General features: G+C 38.4%; 1 protein-coding gene across 7 annotated transcripts in view; it reads left to right on the top strand.

Annotated features, from left to right (window-relative positions):
• The window catches only part of NCOA2 (nuclear receptor coactivator 2), a 189,735-nt gene that overhangs the window by 99,020 nt on the left and 63,890 nt on the right, over nt 1-26,825 (top strand). For 6 of the 7 annotated variants that reach the window (XM_040588013.1, XM_040588014.1, XM_040588017.1 and 3 more), the window contains 2 exons: nt 13,907-14,008; nt 14,875-15,047. In XM_040588013.1, coding sequence (XP_040443947.1) covers nt 13,926-14,008; nt 14,875-15,047 — 256 coding nt within the window. In that variant the 5' untranslated portion in view covers nt 13,907-13,925. Of the gene's footprint in view, nt 1-2,859; nt 2,882-13,906; nt 14,009-14,874; nt 15,048-26,825 lie in introns of those variants that run through there. The other variant, XM_040588020.1, reaches the window with a different exon arrangement.

The raw sequence follows: 26,825 nt of genomic DNA, 5'->3' as shown, positions 1-26,825 counted from the left end.
AAACAAGTTAGTGCTATTTATTTGCTTGTTCTCTTTTGTCTTGGTTTGATTATTTTAATTGCAATATACCTACATTTTGATAGAGAGGCCTGGGGCAGGCGGTGCCGTTCAGTAGAGGCTTGAGAGCCTGTCATGTTCGCCACACCAAATGTTGAAGCCACAAGAACAATGAAACTTCCTCTCTGCTTCTTGTGTTTTCTTCCTTTATTTCATTACAGAAGATCTAACAAGATAGTGGGGGCCAAGTAGTGCTTACTGAAATGCTGGCACCTACGTTTGGTAGAAAAATAGATTTTTGCTGCTGGTACAGTTATTTTGATTTGCCTAATGCCTTTTAGGATGTGTTAAGGGGAAAATTCAAACAAAATCAACTTTTTGTGTAGGCTGTGTTCTTCAGGTGGCTCTGTGTTCTCGCAAAACTCAGGCTGGGGTGGTTTTTTTTCATAATGTCCTGGTTTCGGCTGGGATAGCGTTAAACCATGACCCATAAGCAGTTTCTTACAAAAGTATGTTATGTAGCATATATAAAACTTGAAGTGATAATCTTTGACTAGAGTAATTCTGTTTGCCTGCTCTTTAAAATTTTGTGTGCTACTGTAGTCAACAAGATTACTGGTAATGTTGAAAAGGTGTTGCTTTCTTTTTTCTTTAGTTTTTTTCTTTAGGTGTTTGTTTGTTTTTGAGGGGGTTGTTGGTTTGTTGGGGTTTTTTTGTAATCATCTCTATAAGGTAAATTTTCTGTGCAAGGAAGACATGACTGCATTGCAAAATATACCATGTTGTAAGGAAAAAACCCTTCTTGGAAAGTCTGAGCTAGAGGAGTACTCTGAAATATTTCATTTCACTCCAGAGTTCTCAGCATGATATTTAATAACATGTCATTACGAAGTCAACTGGCTGGTTAGATTTTGCAGTACCATTTTATTTATTTGCTTAGACTAGTGACAGGCAAAAAAATGAGGAAATGTGTGAGAACAACCTTGATTCTCAGAGTCTACTTAATTAATAAATTGAGTAAATTTGTTAGTGCACCACTACAGAATAGACCCGTAAGAGTGGTAAGAAAGCTGAGTTAAGGACTGAGGACTGGGGTCTGTGAGCCAAGCTGTCTGAGCTGAGTAAATGAGAAGACTGTAAGTTGATAATCACTGTACCTGCGAGGAAATCCTGATGGAATCATTTTACTGCCTACATTCCTCCTTAGCTTTTACTCACTTATGTTCAGGCCTAGAAGGATGCCTGAATTGGACTAAAAATTATCATTAGCAGGTAAAGCTTTAGCCTCTGAGGGCAAAGGGTAAGATTTGAAAGCCTATGTCCTTCAGAAGTGGGCTGCTCTCGGTACCCAGGAGTCTGTGGCTGACCCTGCTGGTAGTTTCTCTGATAGCTGGAGCTGTACAGCGAGGGACTGGGAAGGGCTGGCTGGGAGGTGAGGATACAGAGTGTAAGGAAGATCACGGGAATTTGATGAAGATCCTAAATGAAGAATCAAACCAAGGGTTTATGAGAAAGGTACTTAATTTGCAGTGTGTGTTGTGCCCAAATTTCCTCTTTGCTGTTCCCATTTCATTTTGTCTGGGGACGCTGTCCCCAAACAGACTTCATCGGGATACTGTAGTGCTCAAATTTTCCATTCCCGATAGCACAGGCTGTGATTGAGCAACCATCTAACACAAAATTCTCCTGAAGAAACTTCCCCTAGAACTGCCTGGCAATAAAATTATCTTTGTTACTTTTCCTCAAGTTTTTCCAGGTGTTCAATCCAACTGGTTTTAAATGTCTGTATTTTTTATTTTGGGACAGTGTATTTCAGGCTTCTGGTCAACTCCTATGAATGTAGTAGGTGTTTCTTCCCCTCTTTAGTAATTGTATTTCATTATATTCCAAAATTAAACATACTTGGAATATATGCTAATTCTTTCTTAGGACTTGTGGTTGTTTTTTACCAGAAATGGTTTCATTATTAACACAAATTAATTTCAGCTTATTTTTATGAAGAGGATGAAGTGGTTGATAATGAACGTTCAGCTTTGATAGTACAGTAACCTTTTTTCCTTGGGCGGCAGGATACAAACATGTTGCATCAGGCCCATGGAGTGATTTATGTCCTACAAAAGAGAGAAATAACAATTTGACATCTTCCCCTAGTAGGCTAGAAGGAAAATCCAAGCTTCAGTGAAGTCAGTGATAAAATTCTGATTTATTTCAGTTGAGTCATAACATCCCCTTAAAACTCATCAATTTTTTACAGAATGTCACTCCTGCTGTTAAGGGAGCTGTGGTAAAGCTTATAGGGTGTTGCCTGTAAGTGTTGTGGAGGCCAAAGGTATATATGGATTTAAGAAGGAATTAGGTACAACTGAAGATAGGCTCAGAGGGAGGAGGAGGGACAGCAATACCACAGCTAAGTTTGAACCGCTGATTGTCAGGGACAGAGAGAGGAGGTATCAGGGGGAAGGAACACTCCGCAGCTGCATTGCACTTTTTCCTAAGGCATCTGCTCTTAGGTTCCATGACAGACTAGTCACTGGCTAAACGTCTCTTTCATTTGACTCATACAGCCATTCCTATGTATGTTTTATTTGGTCGTAGTCTGTATTCATAGATTTATATATGTGCGTATATGTGTATATATATACACACACACTTGTGAGGACAAAGCTTGTTTCCACAAGGTTTTGTTCCTTGGCAGCTGACCGGCTAGAGCAACAAGATTTTTATGAGTTGTGTTTTCCTTTTAAATGCTGTAAAATGATAATTAAATCTGCATCTTCTGTTGTTATTGTTGGTTGCAGCATTTTACTAAAGCAAATAGAATGAAGACCAACATGAAATTTGAAGTGGGTTCACAGATCAGTTTTTAAACTCACAGATGTATTAGGTATGTATTTGATTAGGGTGTACAGGCTACTGTGGGCGCTTAATTTTTATCAAGTTAATTGTACTTTGAAAGTGTTTGCAAGACGCTTATGTGTGGCTCTGATGTAATTTATTGTATTAGCTTTGATTTATGGGCTTAGTAACAGTGTGTGTAGTTAGTACTCTCGATGGCTTTGCCAAGAGTTTTACATACATCTAACATACATCTGTATTAAGTACAAAACTAATTCTGCATGTCGGGAGATGATACAGGTATAATCTTTTATGTATATAGCTGTATTCTCTCAAAAAGCATGTACTAAATTGGTGGTTCTTCAAACTTTAATAAGAAAAGAATAATTAAATGTTTTCTACTTCCCAACTCCTACACTGCTGCTTCACTATAAATGGATGATACTGGTATGGGTACCAGTATCAGCAGGAAGCACGTGCTGAGGGGAACTACCTGCTCACACAAATGCAGGATAGGAATAGGGGCCAAACCCCATCAGATCTCTCCCATAACGTTCAGGACCACATCCTTGTCATCAAGGCACCCTCTGGGACCACGGTTGAGGCAAGCCACCTTAGGCTGAGGCTGATGCTGAGTTTTCCAGGGCAGATGTGCTAAATGCACTTGAGAGGCACAGAGGGTGGATAAGCCAGGCACCATACTGTAGAGGATGACTTTTCCAAGAAGTGGTGCAGGGTTCTGAACCTTGTGTGGTCACCAGCCACGTTCCTGACTGACAGGATGTCAGCTTGAAATCAAATTCACCTCATGTCCAGCTGTTAACATTACAATGCCTGTGGCCATTTGTGGAGCTGAGTACTAACATTTATTTGACTTGAATATAGATACGTTTCACTTTGGTCTGCTGTTAACTTGCAGCCTTCTGGAACAAAAAAGCTTGAATTCTAGAGTCTTAAATTGAAACTTTATTGTTATACACTGTTAAACTAAATGCGTGCTTATGTGAGCATCTCAGTGTTTTAGAAGGAAATATATCTTGTAAGTATGTGTGGAGTAGGTTATTCATTTGCCGTGATAACAATGTCAAGATGTGTAGAAATGCCTTACATAATGTTTAGGTACACTTCCTGCAAATCAGAGTTTTAATTCAGTGCTTGGCATTTGAAAGAGCAGCCTGAAGTTTCAACGTGCTTCCTAGTAATAGGTGGTTGGGTAGAAGAGAAAAAATAAACCTCCTTAGTGCTGCAGCTATGTGAAAATCAGAAACGTGAGTTCAGTTTTGATTAAGTACCAGAGAAGACACGTAGAGCTGAACTGCAGCAAAAAAATCAGTAAGATCATGTGTTTTAAGTAACAGTATCTATTCCAGGACTGCAGTAACATTATTTTGATGACCAGGTTAGAGCTGTGAAAGGTGGAATGCAACATAAGCATCTCTTGCTGAGGCTCCAGTGCAGATTTGGGTTGCACATCACATTGCACCTGAGTGTGTAGAGATGCTAAATTAATCCTAATGACCACGAGGACCAGCACCCCTCTAGCTGCATAAAGTCACTGAAACTGAGACTGATAAATGATGGAACTCAGATTCAACTATGACAGGTTTGATATCTCTGTGTGTAAGTTCCATGGAACTTCTATGTATTCCTTACTTTATACATTTGCTACAGAAACATGGTGCTGTTCTCTCTGTCTCATCCTCTGCTTTTTACTTTTTACTTTTTACCCTTATGGAACCCAGTTGCCTGAGTTTTTTATTAATGGGATATGTTTTATCTAAAGTAAACAGACTGGTATTTGACAGGCATTTAACTGGAGTTAAATCCTAATGTAAGCATGTTGGTGACACAGAGATGCGTAAATGCCTTTGTCTATTGTGATAAGTTGTATTTTTCTCACTGCTAAGATAGCATCTTGAAAATCACACTGACATGTGTAAGCTTACTGGTATTGTAAGTAATGTATACATTTCTATCAGCTATATATATAAGATTAGAAAATGTTCCTGATTTTAGTTTTTCCAGGTGCCTTACACTTGTGAGAGCAATTGTTTCACTCTTCCCCTCTCTCTGGTCTGGTTTTCCCCTTGCTTTTTGGTGGTTTCTTAGGGGGGAAAGTTGGCGTGGGAATTTAAGTGGACAAATAATAGTTTTGAAACTGAGATTGGCAGAGAGGATTCAGTGGGAGTTAAAATATGCTTAACTCGCTGTTCCAGAAGTACCATCAACTGGAAATGAAAGCTATTTAAATACAAAGTTTCCTGTAATATTATCCTTTTCAGTGTTGTTAATTTGCTTCGTTTGTCAGCTATGCTGTTCACAAAGTTTTACTTTAAATCACCATAGATTTGTAATAGTAGACTTCTAAACTAGTCTCATAAGTAATGTTATTAATTGTGAATTACAAGAAAAGTTCTAGATAAAATAAACATCTTCTGTGGGAATTTGGACTCCTTGTTTTCCAGTGAAAATGCTTGCAGGCTTAATATTTTTTGCAGCCATGTTTTGATACTTATCAAATGTAACCTAGAAGGTTTAAAAGTTTTAGAATTACTTTTCTTTGTCTTTTTTTTTTTATTATTTCAAACTTAGCTACCTGCCATAAACAAAAGGATGCAAGAGTGACTAGTTTATTACAAATAATGTTCTGGCATTGTATTTTGGTTTTTAATCTGGTGTTTTAAGGGGAGCTTTAGTGGTATTTATCTGCATTTCTTTTGTCCTTGAGTACTGAGAATCAGAAACAATTCTTCATAACTAGAGAGAGGTGGAATCCCAGACCAGAAATTGTGATACAGAGTCCTGAAAAATTTTTTGCAGTAGTACCACCTGCCTCCTATTCGACAGTGTTTTGGTGGAAACAAGTCTTCTCCTCTTTAAAAGTAGAAATTGAGCAAACCTGTTACATGTTCTGTAAAAGAAAAATGGTATTTTCTTCCTCTGATCTTTTTTCTTTGTTGTCTTATTAAAGCCTAGTCTTGCTATTCCTGGGCATATTAGAGGTGGCTGACGTAGCCTAATCCGTAAGCAGCTGAGCGAGTGGCTCAGTTAAGAGCCTTAGCCTATGGGAATACAGAAGGTGGGAGCCATCTTACAGTGCTGAGGTCAGCCTGGACGGGTTTTTGCAAAGTCTCAGGCAGAACAGTGGTTTCTCAAACCTGTGGGTTTGAGCAGCTGAGGAAAACTTCTTTCTTCTCCAAGGCTTAGGTGGATTTTAAAGAAAGTCCTATTAAATACCAGTCTGTAACACTGAACATTAAGGTTAGCCATCAATGATTGTTATAGCATGTGTTAAAGAGCTGCTGCCGCCCATTTGCAGCCTAATGTGTTTATTAGACAGTCTTCCCAGTGGCATCTTGAAGTGTCTTTCAGGTAAAAAATTCATGAGCATTATTGGCTTTCAGGCTGCAAATGGAATATGTCATCTTCTTACTGTCTAATACACCACTCTAAAGCCATTACACAGGAGTAAGGGAAAAGATATTGTTGAGGAAGGAGCCTTTGGCTTAAACATTTGTTTATAGTCTGTTATGGCTTTTTGTAGACTGAGCAAAAATGTGAGTAGTAGGTGTTGGAGCCAGTTTTCTCTTCTAGACACAGGCTCAGTGGCATTTGCTAGTAAATTATGTTCCTTTTCTTAGTTCTAGTTTGTGGAGTTCAAGACTAAAGTAGAATTTAGTACATATTAGCATAAATGTTATTTTAATGTTAACCTGCAATAGGCTCCCTTTCAAATGAAATTTCAAGTGACGAGTGTTATTTTCAGATAGAAAAGGGTACAGGTACACATCAGATTTTAATACAAGTCCTTTGAAGATGACTATAATTTTTCAGCTTGCTGCCACCACCTTCCTCACAAAAACTCTGTTTTCACTGCGTGACTGTTGTAAGGTGGCAAAGATTTTAGGTAGTTTCATCTACAGTGAAAGTGGTAGTGCTGTTTCAGGGAAAAAGCATACCCTTGAATAAATTAATTTGCATTTTTAATATAAGGATACCATCACCAACCAAGTTATTGGATGTTTTGCTGATTCTGGCAGACTGACATTGTTTCATTTGGGATATATCCCAAATCCACATGTTCAGTGATGAAGAATGGGTATAGTAAGTTGATTGTAGAACCTGTGGTTTTGTGTATACCAGGGATGCGGGAGAATGGTTTAATATATCTTTAACTTCCTTTTCTGTCAAACTTTTTAGCGGTGGATCTCTTGCTTTAATTTAATTTTACCAAACAATACAGTCTTTTTGTGTGTGTGTGTGCTCCTTTTATTTCCTTTGACTTTCACTTTTTTTTAAAATCATTTCCAAACCCTTATCTTTGTCTCTCTGGATTTGTCGAAATACCTGTGCAAAAGACAGTGTGGACACGAGAATCACTTTTCCAAGCGCCGTGCGGTGCCGGGGCGGGCGGGCCTGATTAGCTGGTTGGGATTCTGACGGGTGCTACAGTGAAGAGTGCTGGGAGTCACAGCGGCCCTTCCTTCGGGACTGCTGTGGGTCACCAGTGGAAGCTTGGCTGTGGTCTCCAGTGGCTCCAGTCTCTGATCTGGAATCTTATCCTGCCTCTGACAGCCGTTTCCTTTTGAGGCCTGGGAAAGTGGCTAGCAGCTGCTGCCTTCTTCAAAAGGGTTGAAGATTGCAGTATATATCAATATTGTATATGTCCCAATTCAGAAATGGAACTGATGAAAAAAAGAGTTCATAAGCAGGAAAAAATGTGAAGAATCAGAAGCTGCATGTGACTTCCAACTTTCCTGTGACTTCTACCAGAATTAATACTGCACAGAGTATACCAGTAATTATGAAACCAAGACCGAAAGCTTTTGGTCATGAGAACTTCACAGGAAAAAAGTGTGAATTACAATGGTTGCAAGTTTGAGTTTATAATTAACTACAGGAATATGAGCTGTTTATATTTTTTAGTTGGACCGTTAGGGAAAATTTGTGCCAAACTTTTCACTGACTTCTAATGTTTTTAGTCAGTAAACAGTATTTTTACTGTTTGATACTCACTAAAACAGTTACTTTAATACATCAGTTCTATATTTGTCAGTTGTATCTACACTAAATGCATGTACTGGTGTGCTAGAAGGGTGGTTGTATAGTACTGCTACCTGATTGTCTGCTATATGGTACTTTTCTTTTTGTTTGCTACTTTTCAGATTGAAATAGCAGCTTTGAAGGTGTAATCCTCATTTATTCTTTAACTGCATTTGTTAGGCTTATAATAAATCTGACAGTTTAACAGGCCTTGTTTGGAAGATGGCCTGCCCTGATAAGAGATAAAATGCACATTATCTTCTTCTACATTGACTCTGGATGATTAACTGGAATCACTGATGCTGAGGATCAGTGCTGGAAGGTTTGCTTTGCATGCTGTGCTCCTTCGTGGCATTTGAAGAGTGGAGGAGATGTTACAAATTCACACAGCTGATTTGTGCTAGATATTTTCCTGTCTCCTTCTTCACAGGGCCTCTTTTTTTCTTTTTTCTCCCATGTGTTTTATTTTGGGGTTTACATTGTTTTATTTTTTTCCCTTTGAAAGATGAATGTCTTGTAAAAATATGTTTACTATTGCTTTATAATTAGGTTAAATCTGTCTGTACTCTAATTCAGAGCTGTTGCTGGTGCAGAATGTGAAGGAGGATGTGCTGTCACGATGAGAGCAGAAACTATTGTTTTATTACTGATAACAAAAAAAATTAATTTAAGCCTCTTTTAGGCTCTGTCGTTTTAGTCTCCCAACATGTGATAGAAACTGGTTAGGTCTCAATGACTGTAATTACTAATATATACTGTCCAAGAGTTTATGCATTTAATCTTTCAGTGTCTGATTTGCATTTAACAGTTGGAAAAATTAGACAGTGATTTTTGTCTACAAGTATTTTGGATACTTAGGCCTGTATTAACAAAACTGGGAGAGCAGGAGAATAGACTTAAGTCTAAATACAAAGAAAATATTTACTTACCTGAGATGTCCTGTTGGTGCAGGTCATCTGTTGGAGCCTAAAATTAGTTCTTTAGGTACTTCTAGTAATACTAATTCTGCTTCTCTAATTATCTCCTTCCTTGTATGAAAATGCTGTGGTGCATGTATTTATCTTTTTGTTGCTTCTCATTGATGCCCAGTAGAGTTGAAGCTTGAGAGGCATCTGGGTCTGTATTAGAAGTTCAGCACTTAGTTATTGTTGTAGGGGTTTTTGTAGGACAAATGGAAAAAAAACTTAATACGTACTGAGAAAAAAAATCCGCTACCACCAATGAAGGCAAAATACTAATCCCACAGTGGGGCATCATGTTTGTATTTTGGAAGGCAGTGCAGCTCCCAGACAACTTAGACAATAAAAAAGGGAGTGCCTGGTCTTGCATGACAGTTCGTTCTGAAAGACACCCATGCAAATTCAGCTTTGTAAGACATTTTCTTTCAAATAAAAATTGGTTTAGTTCAGCATCTGACATATCATGATGCTATTTTTTCATTAACAAATGCCTCTGTCTCTCTGTCCTCAATGCAGTGATTACTGCTGGCTTTGTTTTTACTAATTCTGAATTTGTTTAATCCTTTTCCTAGTCTGTATCGCTCTAAATAAGCCTTGCCCACTTTTTCTAGATTTTCATTTCAGAAGACATATGGTAGAGCTGATACTACATTTTCATATCTTCTAAAGCACTAAATGAACCAAACTGTTCAATTTCTTTATCGTTCTTCTTTCTGGAAGTTCCTGCAGAGATGTATAAAAAGATCAGAGGAGCAGGATGAATGCTGCTTTCTAATTTAAGGTATTTCCCTATAGGGGAGGTTTGCTGTAGTAAAATTTTGAGCCTCTGACTTGGCATTCTGCTCACAGTGGCTTTGGTTCTGAATTGTCATGTTTCCTGGAAAAAATTCAGACTTCAAGTTTGTGAGTTTAATTTTCTGGTTTGAGAAGCTGTGTGGTTCAGGAGACTAAGAATATTTAGAACAGCTTTAAAAGTTCCTAAATTATCTTGTTAAAAATATTAATTTACTTAATGTTATGAATTTTTGTGCATTATAGAACAATTAGTAACAATGAATAACCAAGAGATTTTGAGATGGATAAATCAATGTGTATGAAGGGAGTTAGGGCAGAACGTAGAAAACACTATATGCAGTTTAGCTGTTCCTGACTCACAGGTGTTTGTTTGTATGTCTGATTCATCTATCAATTCGATCTAAGTTCATGAGGTTTTCCCCTTCTCACTTGAAAGTTTCCTAGGTACCTGCTCTTTAGTACTACATGTGCCCAGAAGTACTTTCTTCTGAAAAATGTGGGTTTAGTTCCTTGCTATGCTGCATTAAATTTGTAGAGGTACCTAAACCCTCCAGATATCTTCATCTAGTAGTATGCATAGATCTTGAATGTGAATTAGCTCATGGGAAAAAAATGAAATAGCTGCTTTCTTTTAAAAAGACATGGAGAAACTAGGAGGGTGCTCACCTCTTTGACTCTGCTTGACTTGTTAGAGCCATTGCTGAGGAACGGGAGATACAGGTTTGCTACCCTCCTCAGCCTGAGGGATTCAAACCTCAGTCCCTTGTGTCTTAAGACAGTGTTTGAACTACTTACCCATGAGTTTAGTGGTAAGGGCTACGCACCTAAAAATACCCGCTGCACTGCAACAGTTAATTAACCTTGCCCTCTTTGCTTCATAAACATCCAGTTTTGACAAGCAGGTAGCCTACCACCTAGAAGGCTGTCCCGTGTGATGAAAAATACAGGCTTGAAACCCCTTTACGAAGAGGGAGCTGAATCTCCATCACCTGGTTTCTGGCTGGTTTAGTTGGTACGTAGCATTATGGAAGAGCAGGGCAGCAAATTATCTATCCAAAGCTTCTAAAAGTTGATTCCTCCTCATTTCTTCTAACTTGGGAGAGGATTTTAGTTTCTGAGTCCCAAGAGAGTAGAATAGCAGAACTTTACCTATCCCAGTCAGCCCCTAAATCTCTAGGGAGATAGGGTCTGGAGGCACATCCATTTGATTGTAACACTGTGTACTAGATGCTGCTGAGTGACTTTCATTTTGGCCTGTGAGAATTTTTAGATTGCCTTAGTACCATCCCTCTAGCTCTCCACTTTCCAAGGCACCCAACGCTGGATTTTGCACTCTTCTCTGGAGCACAGGCACCAACAACACAGGAGCTGCAGAGCCTATACAGATCTTTGAGGTATAAAAGGTGATTTTTAATGAAGACATAGGGGAGAGCAGAAAGCAAACATCTTAGTAGGTGGCAGATTTCCAGAAAAACTTTATGATGACTAAAAAGAAACAGGTAACTCATTCTAAGAACAAACTGATAATGCTGCTGAGAAAAAGACATAATGGCCTACAAGTGCAAACAAAATAAAATAAATAATTTGTTTAGAGCCATTTACTGTGTTTAATAAGGAGCAAACAGGATGCTAGTTTCATAATACCAGTTTTGTTCACTTAGATACAGAAGGATGAGTAAGTGTTTATGGCGGAAGGTTAGTTTGAATGTGTTGTCTGAAGGCTGATAATGTAGACCTAGTGGAATTCCTACAGAACAGCATCAGTGTGAATGCAAGAAGAATTGAGCTTTGCATTGGTGGAGCTACTGGCAAAACTGCAAAAATAAACTTCCCTTTGCAGTAACCCTGACAGAGTAGGTGGGAAAATTGTCAATAACTGTTCCTATTTGTTTTCTTGAGGAGGAAGGGGAAGTGGAGGGGGGTGTTCCCCCCTAAATGCTTACCTTGGACTTTAATTCTTACTACTGTGGGGGGATAATATGACAGTTGAATATTTGACAACTTTTCGTGAATTGTTGTGCTTTATTTTCTCAAGAAAAATTGTTAACCAATTCACATTTCTCAGGTATTACTTGGGAAGCATAAGAAACAAAGGACTTTCCCAGCCTGATTTTTCTTCTGTATTTTGGGTCACCATCTGAGTCTGGCTTAGAGATCAGATGATCTTGGGAATGTACAGCTTTCGTCATGTTGATGATTTTTCTGTCATCCTGGTCAGTGAAAAATGTAGTCATTGAAGCAGAGCCTCAAGGACAGTTCCAGCTCTCCACTGACAGCTACGTTGGAACTGCTGTCTCCTCAAAACCTCTTACTGTCACAGTTTTCTTAATAGTATCTTGGTCCTTTCTTGGACCCCCACTTGTGATACTTGTGAAATTGCCTATTTTCAAGAAAGTGCTTAGCTCCTTAGTTGTTAAGGAACAGTCAGTGTCACAGGCTATGCTGGAGGCTGCGGTAGATGTTTCATATAGTCTGCAGTAAGGTTGGTGTTTGTATGATGCTGTGAGTGCCCTGGCAGGGTCACTGGGAGTTCCCCAGCAAGTACAGAGGGATGGAGTTTGTGATTCAAGAGCTCAGCTCTGCTGTGCTGCAGAACAAGAGCCATCTTGCTCTTCTTGCAGTGGATTGTTCTTAAAATGTTGGCAGTACGTATATACATGTAGAGACTTAATAGAGAAAAAGATAATCCAGATGGTTTTCAAGTAGAATCTGATACCATACGTGTCAAAGAGCAGCTGGGAGTTACATGTTTCAGGCATGATCCAGTCTTTTTCATGAAGCTTGACCAGTATTTAGAAAAAGGAAAATGACTCCACTTTCTCCTCAAAATGGTTAAAACCCTATATTTTCAGTACAAAGAAAGGAATTTTTATTCCTTTTTAAAATTCTATTCTTTTTTTGATTTAGAAAAATGTTAGGTGGCGTTCGGTTCTGAATCTGAGACAGCTCCAAGTCTTGGTTGCTTCCTCAAGTTTCAATAAGTAGCCTTCTCAGTATCCCTGCAGAACTGGTTGGATCTTAGTCTCCAGGCTGTTTCTGCCAATGGCTTCATTCAGCCAGTTCATTGGGAAGACTAAGTGTGAACATCCAATTGCCAACACATACTCTGGCTGCTAAATTTTATAAATTGTCAGAAAGAAGAGAACAGCAGTTCCCTCATTAAGTTCAATGCATGGCTGACCGGGCCAGCAGAGGGAAGGGAACTGGTGGGGCAGAAATGAAGGACTTGAAGGAGGTGATGAACCCTCTTGTTTTTGATACCTGATTTCCATTTTATGCCAGTGTGAAGTGATCATACAATTACAGGCTCCAGCTTTTATTCTAACATGGTATGAATCACCTCCTGGAGATGCTCACCTCCTTCATGGCACTCGTGTTTGGTTTTCTGCTAATCCCAAACAATACAGGAGCTCTCTGAAATGGCTGGTAACATCTCCCTGCCATCGTCCTTACAAAACTGGCAGTGCAGCAACTAGGCAGATGGTGAACTAGGGCTGCCCTGGCTTGTATGAACTTTTTGGTCATTTACATCACCTCCCTATGCCCTTTGTAATAATGATTTCTGCCTCCAGAATATTGGTACTTATTAAGGAGTATGTAAACTGGGACAGGTGAGTTTCATGTGGTCCTACGGTGCGTAGGCCAGGAGTGGGGCAGGATTTCTGTGGGCTGTTCATTGCAAAAATTATAATAAGCTTATGTTGTTTTAACACATGATAGCTTGACAAGTTATTTTCCTTACGAGGTAGATGATATGTACAAAATATTTACCAGTTCCTCCGTGATCTCTGGTGTTGATGGATGTTCACTTTCTACAATATTATACATGTACTTGAGCAAGCATGTATTTTCACTAAAGCTGCACGTGCTGCCTTTTCATGTAGCTGGGATATGTTTGGTTTCATGTATTTCAGTTTTGTTAGGTTTTTCTTATTGTGTGACACTATGGCTTTTCCTTTGTCTTTCCTCATTCAGCCTTGCAAAATTGCCATGAAAATTCAGCAACCCAGGCACAAAACATACTTATCTGTTCTTACATAACTGGTAACAATCAAAGAGATGGCAGCGCTTTGCTTGTCCACCACGAATTTTCTTCTGAAGGCATTTGTCGAGTCATAAACACAGTGGTTTTATTGGTACCTTTCAAACAAACTTTTATTTCAAATAGATTTGCCAAGTAAAAACTGAGTTGAGCATGGAACAAGAAACTTGGAAACATGAGCAGAGAACTCATGACTTCTCCACCATAAACCTTTCTTGCACTTTTTTCCTTTTAGTTGCTGATATGTGTTCAAGATGAGTGGGATAGGAGAAAATACCTCTGACCCATCCAGAGCAGAGTCAAGAAAGCGCAAGGATCCTGATCAGCTTGGACCCAGGTTAGCCCATTTATGTCTGAAGACATTGAAAGAGAAAGACTTTAAAAAAATGTACCATGCACATTTCTTGCAGGTAGAAAATGACAAACTTACCATTCTTGTGAAGAGAAGTCAGTACCAAACTACTCTGCAGTAACTCTGTGTCGTGGGTTTGGGGTGGGGGGTGGGGGCTATTCTCTTATATTATTATTTATTTGTTTTGAATCCAATATAGTGTCAAAATACAGAATTTTGGTGAATATTTAGGAGCTATGTAAAAATCTTTTTTGGCTAATCGTTGCAAGGTGTCCTCAGTCACTTATTCTGGCAATCTACGATTTTTTGCCACCTCTTGTACATCATAATCAGGGACTTGAAAAATATTTTTCAGTTTTGTAGCAGTTGCATTATCAACATAAATTTTAGATTTGCCACTTATTCACCATTTTTTATTGCAACTGTCCTCATTTCACAGTGAGGCAGGGAGTATGGATTGTTAGGTTTCACTTTTTAAGCTGTTTTATTTTCTCATACACTGTTGCTATATGATGCTCCTTGGATTCTCAATGCCATGTGGAAGGATACTTGTAAATGTTCAAAACCCACCCACCCCAATTATTCTGTTTTGAATTTCAAATCCCAAACCTCTTTTGAAACAAAAACACACTTCTGGGAAAAATATGTAACATCGTTTTTAATCTACTTTCCTTGTTCCAAAGGAAACCTTTCTACTTGAAAAACTTGTAAGTTATATTTTTGTTGTGAGAGAAGGCAGTTCTCTCTCATTTTGTTAAACTACTCTTAAACCATTTGGCATCATCTTTGAGCTGGCCAGAAGGCAAGCAAACTGACATTAAATACAATCTTTTTATAATCTCCTCTTTCAGCCCTAAAAGAAGCACTGAGAAACGCAATCGTGAGCAAGAGAATAAATACATAGAAGAACTTGCAGAGCTGATTTTTGCAAATTTTAATGATATTGACAACTTTAACTTTAAACCTGACAAATGTGCAATCTTGAAAGAAACTGTGAAGCAAATTCGTCAGATAAAAGAACAAGGTAAGAAGACTAATAAATCGACTGAATATTTTCTGTGTTGATTATTCCTATTTTTTTGGCAAACCCAGCAGTCTCTTCAGCTTTTCTTTAGCAGATTCCTAGGTTTTTCATTAATCAGTAATGACAAATGTTGTAATGGTATATAAACAGAGTGTGTTAAGTATCATGTTCAATATTTTAGAAATAAGCTTCACAGAGAATTCGGAAATTGCCAAGAGGGAGAAAAAAACAGTCAGTCCGATGTGTGCATCTAATGGAATTGGAGTTTCTTGTGCTTTTACAAAAGTTAAACTAGCAGATGGCTTTGAGGCTGGGGTGGGGGGGCAAGGCTACTTACATACTTTTACATGGATGATGAATCCTTGCAAAATAGGAATAATCCAGGAGAGTGGGGTATGGAAGTATTCTGCATCCCCCCATTTGCTTGCTTTTGTTGGTATGAATAGATATTGTGGACTAAATTATCTACGTCTCTTAAATGATGACATCATATCCTCAACTACAATAGATTTGAAACTATTCTAATCTCTAGATAGGGTCCTGTTATAAATGTAAACCAGAGAACGTGACAGTTTTCTTCCTGTTCTTTGTCTAGAAGATTAGTTTTGTATTTCTTTTCTTTTGAACTATTTCCTATTTAAAGAAAAAAAAACCAAAATCTTTTAGAAACTTTAGATTTTTGGAAGTGGATTTTGTAGCACAAGTCTATCTGGGCAGGTATGAATAGCACTGCAGGTGTTCAGGGAAGATTCAGATTCTTACAAGTAGTATTAATTTTATTTTTATATAGAGGATATCAATCTCTTTATATTAGAGTGATTCCTTTGGTTTTCAAACACTAAAATCTTTCACTTTTTTAGTATTCTGTGATTTCTGTGGGAAAATAATTCTTCCTTTTGCATATTATATGTGTGAGATTACATGTTGCATAATGTAGATACAGCTTTATTTCTAAAACCAGTGGATAAATATATCTGCATTCAAAGCTAAATGGAAAGTGGAAAGTGTCAAATTGTGTCAACTGCCTCCACAGTGGCTCTAGTTGATTAATCTTCAGGAATGTACCTATTTCTCAGCTTGTTCTGTTCTTATTGCTATTAAGTTGCCATAATTTTTAAAGTGGCTATTCTAATGAAGTTGCCGTGCCCCATGTTCAAAGTATACCTTTTAACCTGGCACAGTGTCCATCATCATTTTGCACCTTGTTGGCTTTTCAGATATGTTTTTTTCTTTATTTTCTTTTCTTCTTCCTTCTCTCACTTTCAGTTTTGGTTTTTTGTTTTGCTGACACCAAGAGATGCATTCTCTTTATCCTTACCTGAGAAGGGATAAAGACCAAAAAAATCATGTTTTCCTGGGAAGTGGATGCACAGAGAAAAATCTGTTAGTCCACTTGGTAATTCTCTCAGTGGCTGAGAAGATATAGTCTGAAAATCTGGCTCTAACTAAGGCAACTTTGGCAAATCCACAGTTTTGTTGTTCAGGACCAATATCATAAAAACATTTTTCATATTGTTATAAAATGTTCACACTCATCAAACCAGGTTACATGTAAATTATTAGTTCTTTATGGGCCAGAAGTGTATGAAAGCTGAATGTGCACTTAATTTTTTAAGCTCATAAAGTTTTGTTGCAAAAACAACTGAATATACATTTCTAAAGACAGACTAAAATGCTACGAATACTATTTATTTCAACAAGTAGCAGTGGTTTGCAACCCTTGAGCAATAAAGATACTAAATTACTCTTCATAATGTTGATTTGTTGCATAAGGTTCTTCAGCTGAGGACAATTTGATTGTCTGTTAACTGTCTGGGTCTTTGCATGAAACACATAGCTGGTACCGACTAGACTTTAAGACTCTCTAGGGGCCATTGCAAAACAATGAGACCCTCAAGGTGGGCATTGATGGTACCTCAGGATCTGGAAGCAAAGATTAGAATACTTGAAATTATTCCTTTAAACCAATTAAAAGTTTGATATTGATTTCTGCGTAGAAGCTACATGTGTTTGTTGTAATAGTAAATTTAAAAGGCTTTCCTTTTTAAGAAAAAATTCAAATGACAGCACACTCTGAAATGCAGTGTTGTTTTGTAATAGGCATTTCGTTAACAAATAGGTCTCACATACAGTAAACATTCAAACTGCAGGAGGAGTACAGTACACCTGTACCTCTGTTGAGTGCCACAAAAAAACTGGCCTAAGCAAGGCAAACAAATTGAAGACCTAATGAGGCTATTACTATTGCAGTCTCATCTTTTTCAGGTAGTTTATCACCTCAGATTGGGAATCCTGCACTTCTATATATTCATCATTTAAATGCATTAACTTTTAGGTTGTTCTAAATCTTTGATTGCTTTTCCATTGGCAAGACATGTTAGAAGACCTTCATAATGGTGAAACACTTGCGTTGTCTTAACAATATCTATTTCTAAAATAAAGTCATGAGAATAATACTATACTTGAATAAATTGCCATGAGACTCAGGTTAAAAATCATATTTTCTTAAGTTTAAGATGTTTTGTTGATTATTTAGCATTACACTAAATACCTGTAGGAGAGAACTAAATGAACACCCTGAAATTCTTGAGTGATTCTACACTAACATGGACAAATCAAGATGGCTCAGTTTTTACAAGCTGAGCCAGCTCTACATTTCTTCAAAGACAGATCAGATTAAATTAGTGAAGACTTATTTTACAGTTTTATTATTTTGAAGCTTCAGTAAAGAGGTTGGATTTTCGAAATAAATACTAAAAACTCTTCACAAACATTCATCTCTAAATAGAATTGCACATTAAGGTCTCATTACTTTCAAAAACGCGGTCAGTTATAAATACCTTTTAAAGCCACTGAAAGCAACAAGTTTTATAGCTGCTGCTGAGATTTGACAAGGAGACTTTATTTTAGGTTCTAGGAATGAAAATGAAGAAGGAAGAAATACAGATTGATATTCATTTCCCATGTCAAGCTTGCTGGGCTGGTAGCTGAAAAAGTAATAGGTTTATTGCTGTAGCAATACCATGTAAGTTAGTATAATGTTATCCTGATCTATTTTATATGCAAATACAGATTTGCAATATTGTATTTGTTATCTTCATATCATTTTTCACAGTATATACTTCCAAGATTCTTTAGTTGTGGTATGTTTGAGATTCAGTTTATTACAATTTGCAAAGCAAGTTGCAAGAACTTGCATATAACTGAATTCATTAGAAGAATTAAAGATACTTGGAAGATGTAACCATTGCATGTAGTTTTAATCTGAGGTTTGAATGTTTTTAGTACTTGGGAAAATGGAAGACAAGTGGCTTTACAGAAGCTTAAGTTTCTACTGAGGATTTTTACCATATTATCTTACAGTGATTGGATAGAGATTTGTGGATGTCCAGAGGAGATAAAAAATTGTGCTTTTTAATATGAAGATGAAATAGAAGCTGTATTCATGTAAATCTTACATGGGTATTTCTACTGGGGATTTGAAACTTGTGTTTCAAGCACTTGCGGGAAAGAGTCATTCAGTTTTTTATGTATAACGTAAAAGTGATATGAAATGGTGGGCTTATGGTTGTGTTACATAGTCATGGAAGTGTAAGCTCTCCTGTTATTCTCAGTCTGTGTTAAGTTACTTTGAAAGAGTAGTAGTCATATATGTTGCAGATGTGTTCATAATATACACAAATGTGTACAAGCACAGTAAGTTCCAGTTTACATGTGCTTAATTAAAAAAGCTTCTTTTAAGCAAGTGTAAAGACCACTGGGGATAAATGTTCTTTTGTATGCCAGACAGCCAAGAAGCTATAAAGCCATTTGATTGTACTTAAGAAATATATTTAGTAAAATAGTGTCTGATTGATGCCAGGATCCTACCTTTGCAACTACAACTTCAGCACTTAAGGCAGATTAATTTCAGTTGTGCAAGTACTGCTGCAAATGTTTTTGCATATCTGAAGACAGCAGAATTCTGAGAGCAAATGAGAGGAGTCTGCATTCTCTTCTTCCCTAGCTTACAATCAGCTGAACTGTTTCAGATCAATCTCATTTGATTTCATAGCTACAGTAGTCCTTTTCCTTGAATCGTGTCATTTGCCTGACTCCTCTCACTCACTGTGTGCATTTTGCTTTTTTCTTTCTCATTATTATTTTTGGCTGCTTCGTCCCTCTTGAGCTGATTCCCCCACCACCACCACCACCCGCCCTTCTTGGTATTAAGCAGGATTTAAAAATTAAACCTTTGCCTTTAGTTTAAAGCTCTTTTTATTCATCATACTAACATAAGTCTCAGCAGGTAAATAACTCACATTGTAAAACAGACACTATTTGTTACTTTTCACTGCTTGAACACCTCCTGGTTCAGGCTTTGAAACCTTTTCTTCATTATCTAGTTGTGCTTTTACTCTCTTCTGGATATCAGTAATGCAGTAGGTACAGAGGATGCTGAAGATCACCTTAAGCTTCTTCAGCAGTTTCTCTAGCTAAGCAGTCACCTCTGACCCCTTCAGTAGGAGTGCTGAAGAATGTGTCCTGACATCAAGTACAAGAAGTGGGTTTTTTTTCCTCAAGTCCCCTGTGTACCTTTTATTAAGCTTCAGGTCTGCATCTCTTGTTTGTCTCCTGGTCTCCATGCCTTTCTGTTTTCTGTAGCTTTTTTTCAGGATGGCATCCACCTGTCTTTAGATTCACATACAGAGGGATATAATGTACTGTGCCAAAGGATCCCCAAATGTGATTTTAGGTCTCAGTTCCATTTTCCTGCAGAGTCCAGCTTTCATGTGTCACTGGATTCTGAAGAGGTGCGGTGTTCTGTAGAACAGCTTTTCAGTAATACAGGGAAGGGGTATCAGGGTGGTGATTATCAGTCTAGCTATTAATGTACACTTCGGAGTTGTCAAATTGTGTTTTCGTAATAGCCTTACAAGAAGACAGACTTTGGACAGAGCGAATCGCCATGTGAAAGCTAACCAGCGTTGGGAGAAGGGGACGTGCTTGGGAAAGGGAAACATGCAAGAGCTATGGAACCTGTATGAGTTTAAAAAGACTTGTTGTTAATCATGTGTATCTTCTTTTTCTGGTTCCATATTTGATAGCAAAACCAGGTTTTGCTTCCCGGTAGCAGTGCTACTTTGTAATCACAGAGTCACTCCAGCAGATAAGTCTATTGTTGCCTCCAGTGGCAGTATGTAAGTAAAGTTGCTTGCTAAAGGAAAAGAGCGTGGCCTTAAAGCTGTAACAAGGTGTAACTTTGCTGCTACTTTGAATTTATCAGATCTGAATTTAGATTCACATTTCACAAGGTATTTAAGCAACTGCCTAGCTTTAAGCAGATGAGTAATCCCTGTTAAGTCAGTGGAACTACTTAAGGGTTTAAAGTTATGTGCATAAATATCTTACCAAATCAGGATATTAAGACGAGAGCGTATGCAGAGCTGGTTTTTATTTGTTGGGTTTTGTTTTGCAAATATTGTAGTTGGTCAGTTTTACTGTAATTATTTTTTTTTATGTTGATTGTACTTGAGATGGCAGGAGATTTAAAATTTATGCCAATTTTTGAATCCTATTTCTTGAAGGAGTTCTGTATGGCTGTTATTATTTATATGTGCTGTACTTTCAGCCTGATAGGATTTTAAGACTGAATTAAGTGTCAGAGGAATTTGTGCTGTGAAGTCAAGCAATTTATGCAGCGCATTTACAAAAAATCTATTACTGAATTTGCTTTGCTGTCTCCTTTACCTGCAGCTGAGAGTGATGCACTGAAAATTACTTTGATCTTCCTCTGTACATTGTAAAGCTTTTTGGCTAAATATCCAGTTATGTTGACTTCACTACTTGCATGCCTCCAGAGAACTACTGATTTGCTGAAGAATTTAAACTGGTTTAATTTAAACTGGTAATGCATACCATCAGTTTCTTTTCTGTCTCTGAAGAAAAGTAGTCCATTAGCCAGCAGACCCATCAAGTGGGAAATTTCCTGGGGTTTGCTTATTTTAATGGAGTTGTGTATCATGCAGAATAGTTGGCTTAGACCTTACCTACACATAAGTTATGGCATTTTAGCTATGTTAATAGTTTTCTGTGGAAGCAGTGTTAGACTTTTCTTAATATGACTTATGAGAGGAGTAGCTGAAGATGCCTTTATGACATATGGGCTTAAACTGTTGAAAGAGTTCGGATTGTTCAGCCTGGAGAGGAGAAGGCTCCAGGGAGACCTTATTGCAGCAGCCTTTCAGTATGTAAAGGGGGCTTATAAGAAAAACAGAGGAGACTTTACTGAGGCCTACAGTGACAGGACAAGAGGCAGTGGTTTTAAGCTGAAAGAAGGCAGATTTAGACTGGACATAAGGAAGAATGTTTTTATGGTGATGGTGGTGAGACACTGGAACAGGTTGCCCAGAGAAGCTGTGGATGCCCCATCCCTGGAGGTGTTCAAGGCCAGGCTGGATGGGGCTTTGAGCAACCTGGTCTGGTGGAAGGTGTCCCTGCCCATGGCAGGGGGGTTGGAACTAGATGATCTTTAAAGCTCCTTTCCAACTCAAACTGTCTGTGATTCTGTGATTCTCTTGCTTCAAGAAAACAGACAAAAATAATCATCAAACTGGTAATCAAAATTGTGAAACTGGTGGAAAATCTATGCACTTAATAGGATTTAGTGGATTGGTGTCACTTCTTGCTTCCTAATCATGGTTAAAGTCCTGTCTGCTGTTTTAGAATAAATATAACGTTGTTCCCCAAAGTTAATGAGACTGTTTACTCATCATCTGATTAGGAGATTTAGGTCAATTCTTTTATTATTTATTTTGAAGGACAGCAATAGTAGAGTTGTCCTGAGGATGTGCAGGCTGCAGACTAACCTGTGGGAAATGAGGCAGATGCTGAAAAGCCTCAGTTCTACCATTGCTTCCCTCCTCTTGGGCATGAGTTTCCATGCCCTCCCTTACCCTGACAGTGTACAGTTGTGTGGTGAGCCTGAGCAGTATTTTTTATTTGACTGGGAGGGGAGGATCTGTCTCCCCACAGATCCTTGGTGGGGCTCCCTCCAACACAGGTCCAAGTGTGCCAGCAATGACTGAGCCGTGGGCTAACACCCACAGCTGTCTTGGCACTGTTGGCCATTGCAGGGTGTCGAATGATGACTGTCACATAAGAAGACATGTCTCTTGTCCGTGGCCTTCAACTCTGTCAATTGTGGGTGACTTCAGTTGAGATAATTTGCTTGAAGTCTTTGATTACTTCAGTTCTAGGGATAATTTGCTTAAAGTTTTAGATCAGAAATCAAAGCTTTGACTCCAAGTTGTGGATCAAAGTTGAAGTGAAACTAAGTGTTCACTCCTGTTAAGACTGTGGTCTTTTTCAGGTAGAAATAGTTATTTTTGGCAGGTGTTATGGGAAAACTTGGTTGCTTGTTTTGCATCCTACTTGTATTTTGCTTTTCTTTGATCTTTATTTTGTTTTCTTTCATAAATTCTAAATGACCAAGAGAGAAAATAATTCAAACTAGTGGAGCATGGTTGTTTATTATATGTTCTGTAGCTGCACAGATGGTTGAGATCTAAGAGGTCTATAATACTAGTGTTGGGGGATGCTGTAAAGGATTGAGATGCTTCTCCTGTATTTACCATGCTTTAGGGGTTGTCTCAAGTGTTCCCTCTTCATTCTTTGCAAGAATATTTTCATTGAAGTTTTGGGTTTGTTACTTCAATATTTAATGACCATAGAATGGTCTGTGTACTTCTGGGATTGTAGTAGAAATGTCTTGTATAAGAAAGATAGAGACATCTCTTCCTGAAATTTAGGATTTTGGAGGCTACCTCCTTGCAGATAGTGTATTGTTCTCAGGCTGTGTTTAAACTGTCACTGAGCACTTTAAACTTAAAAGCTTTACAGAGTTTCTTTCGTATTTTATCATGTAATCTCTTATGAACTGTAAACATCATGAATGCATTTGGCATTTTAAATTTGGGGGGAGGTTGGAAATACAGAAGTACAGGCTGTCATCCAGCCCTCCACAATATGAACTAAGCTCTTGAGTCTGGTGTTTCTTAGCAGCTGCTCTGTTCTTCAGAGGTGTCTGGTCGATAGCAAATACTGAGTTGAGGTGCAAAAGAAAAATTGGGGGCTGCTGACCCAGGTCTTAATGTTTGTGTTTGTAGTCTCTTACTGCTGGAAGATGTGCAATCTAAAAGGTGCTTAATGTAGAACATAAGGGCTTGCTGTGTGCTTTAGATTAGTGAATGAAATGTACTAATCTCAGCAGCATGTAAAGCAAGTAAATGAAGGAGACTTCATATTACCTTGACTGTCTCTGTGCAGCCTAGTTTATGGAATAGCAAATAAATTTACTGGAAGTGGTGATGATACTTCAGTCAAAATAAGATCATCTATTATAAGGAACCTAGCTTTTTTCACACAGCTTTTATCTTTTCTGTTTAAAGACTGCATCCTGAAAAGTGATAGTATGATGTTGAGTCACTATAGAGCGCAATGCCTTTCATACCATGTTTGAATCCTGATAACCTGTGGATTCACAGCACATTAAAGGGGTATTGATCAAAGGCTCCTCTGTATTCAGACTAGAACCAAGATAACTGCATCTGTTCCAAGTCATGCATTTTGTTACTTCTGTAAAAGATTCTGCTTGTGGACAGTTAGTTAGAAATAGGAGTCCTTGAACATGAAATGACTGAGGATATGAAAACAATTATTACTTAAGCTTTCAGGTTTTTCTTATGAAAACCCACAGTGTGCAGCTGGGGAAAAAAACATAGACTGGAGTTTGAAGAATGATGTGGCAGATGATATGTACTTGCTCTGTCATGTACACTGTTGAGCTCCTAGTGAGTGTCCTCAGACAGATGGTTGGAGAGCCAAGACAAATATACCTTCTCTTTCCTTTCATTAGTCTCATATACATGTATTTTATCATCTCATCTACATGCATTTTACAAGCCAATGGGTACTCTGCTGTCTGCACAGGCTCTCCCTCTTCCCTCTGAAAGCAAACCACTCTTCTTTAGCTTGCAAAAGATCAGAGCAAATGTCAGAAGATGGAGACAGAAAAGTATGTAACATTAAGTAGAAAACTTTCGAAGTAGATACTCCATAACTGGAGATGCTCCAGATATTGCTATCTTATCTGAAATAGTATCCGTGTGCCCCTTTGGAAGAAGCAGCAGCGTGATACCTTTATTCACAGAGGCTCTGTGCATCTTGAAGCGGAAAGGCGTGTCCCTGCAAACCTTGCTTTGCTTACTGATGCAGCTTGAAATGAAGCTATGCAGCACGCCTGCCACAGAGGGCTTCTAACACACAGAGGTGGGGTACAGCCTAACAGCTGGAATCTGTGCCCAAAGCCAGCTCATGCGTAAGGTGCAGATTCTTAGTGGAAAGTTAACTGAAATTTGAAGCAACTTAGTAAAGAAAGCAGTAGGTTCCATCAGTCTTCCCGAACAGATTTGAATGTCCTTCAAAATTTATATTGTAATTCAGTGGAGGTTCTTGGCGTGATGCAGGGCTTGGTGAAACGTCTTGGCATGCATTACAGAGATCCAGCTAGACAGTTAGAGTGGTCCCTTGTTATCTTAAGACATGTGAGCATGAAGAGCACTAGCCTGTTACTGGCACTTTTTCTTCTGAGGCACAGTTTCCTAGAAAGACTTGGAACAACCTGCAGTTCCCATGATCCTTCTGAGGGAGATGTCTTCCAGAGACGGGTTATTCTATGTCAGATTAGGTCTGGGCCTATGTTCAACATCGAAGAGGAAGTGTGTTTAAATATAACAATTGATTCACTTGGAAATGTAAAAAAAAGGAGAGGAAGACATATCAAGGTTGTAAATTCTAAATATAGATCGGAAGACTCAGGGGTCCCTCATTTAGGCTTTTCTTGGTTTGTTTGTTTTGGTGTTTGCTGGAAAAATATTGAAATATTTTGTGCTAATAACATTAAATTGCTCCTGTCTTCCTTCTTTTGTATAAAACCTTTCACCTCCTTAGCTTGGAGGAAATATTTGAATGTTTGAGTTTATTTTTCTATCTTTAGTTATTTCTTAGTATCCCTCTAGACTTTTCTGAACACAGTGCTCCCTGTCACTAGCTGTCAAAAGTAACATTTTATGTAGAATGGATTTTCTTTGTATTTCCCTATTCCTTTCTCCCTTTTCGCTTGAAAGGCTTTATTTTTGTTTCAACCTTTGCCGTTTTCTTTCCTGTCCTTTTTAATGATTGTCCTGCATTTTGTTTTTCACTTCTTCCCCAGTTATGCTCTCTCTTGCCTTCTAGTGTGGCTTTAGCCATAATTTTAGGACCAGCATCACCATACTTGTGGCAGTTTTATTTCATTCAGTGTTGTCTCTCTGATATTGTTTTTTCTCTTAGAGCTATGGTAGGGAATCATGGAATAGTCTTAGGGAATGTGACAAAACTTACTAATGAATCGTTGAGTGTTACACTGATCGATATCAAGGATTATTGTGATTACTATTAAGCTTGAAACTTGAGTCACCATCTGTCTAGCTGCTAGAGATGCTGATTTTAACTGAACATTATAATACAGCTTGTCAGGCCATTGTACTTAATGTTCAAAATATAATTATGTGTTTTCAGTTGGCAATCTAAAATGTAAAGATGCCCAGTAAGCTTTTTTTTTCCCCCCTGGCTTTTTTTTTTTCTCAGTGATACAGGCAGAGAAGCCAGTCCATAAAACCTTTGTTAGATACAACTGTGGGAGGATACTGGCTTTCTCAGGGTCCGTTGTGAGTTATGGTGCAAGAATACTCTTCCTTTCCCTGAGCTCTGTGATGGTAGTGGCCATTGTCATTAGTTCTTTCTTTGAAGCTCAGGCAAGGGGTATATCCTTTATCTTGACAGCGCAAACCCTTTCCAAAGGTGGGGGTTTGGTTTCTTTTGTTGTTTGTGGTTTGGTTTTTTTGGGGGGAGTGGGGGGCGCTGGTGGTTTGTTTGGTTGGTTGTTTTTTTTTTCTTAATGAAGACTTCAGTCCAGGTCTAAATGGCTTAGAATTTAGATATTTACCTCAAACCTCAGTATCCTTAAATGTTTAGGCTGAGGTGGACCCATAATCCTGTGGAAATGACAACTATTATTTAAAAGGTCTCACCTGTTGGTGCTTTAATGGGTGAAGCGAGGAGCAGACACCCACGTTCCTTTTTGCAAGCAAGTAAGTAAATTGCAGACTGGAGGCAAAGGTTCTGGATTGTCACTGCTGACCTGATGCACAGGCAGGGCAGCTGAGCTGCATTACCAGCCTTCGTGTCAAGGAGGGACATGACTGGAGACAGACCTTATTCTTCAGCATTTCCTGGTTAAAGCCACATATGTCCAGCATACCCAACGTGGCACCTGTCAAACAGGGCCACCTCACTCCCAGCCTGTGCGGCGTCAGGAGCCTGGGACTGGGGAAGAGCAGCGAGGTTGTGGAGCCAGCTGCGGCAGCACCCACCACCACAGGTGGAGCAGCCTTTCCAGTGAGCTGCTAGTTGTACACCGTTAAGGGAACTGCTTTTAAGGCAGGTCAAAGTTTCTTCTCAGAGGAGAACTGATGAAACTCATTGAGAAAATACAGAAAGCAATACTGTTTGTGTTGAATTATTTTCCTGGTTATGGATTATACTGACTTACATGAGACCAGGTGCTGATCCCTACTTCGTGACTTTGAAATAGAGAACAAGAAATTATAACCCCTAATTAATTAAGTTGTAAGTATGGTTCAATCTATTGAAAGGAGCCCATTTGTACCTATCAGTTCTATTAGCAGGCATTTTAAA

The sequence above is a fragment of the Falco naumanni genome, chromosome 3, assembly GCF_017639655.2.
Source record: "Falco naumanni isolate bFalNau1 chromosome 3, bFalNau1.pat, whole genome shotgun sequence".
Taxonomy (NCBI): Eukaryota; Metazoa; Chordata; class Aves; order Falconiformes; family Falconidae; genus Falco; species Falco naumanni.
The sequence above is the reverse complement of the archived record's forward strand: the minus strand, read 5'-3'. Positions and strand labels throughout refer to the sequence as shown.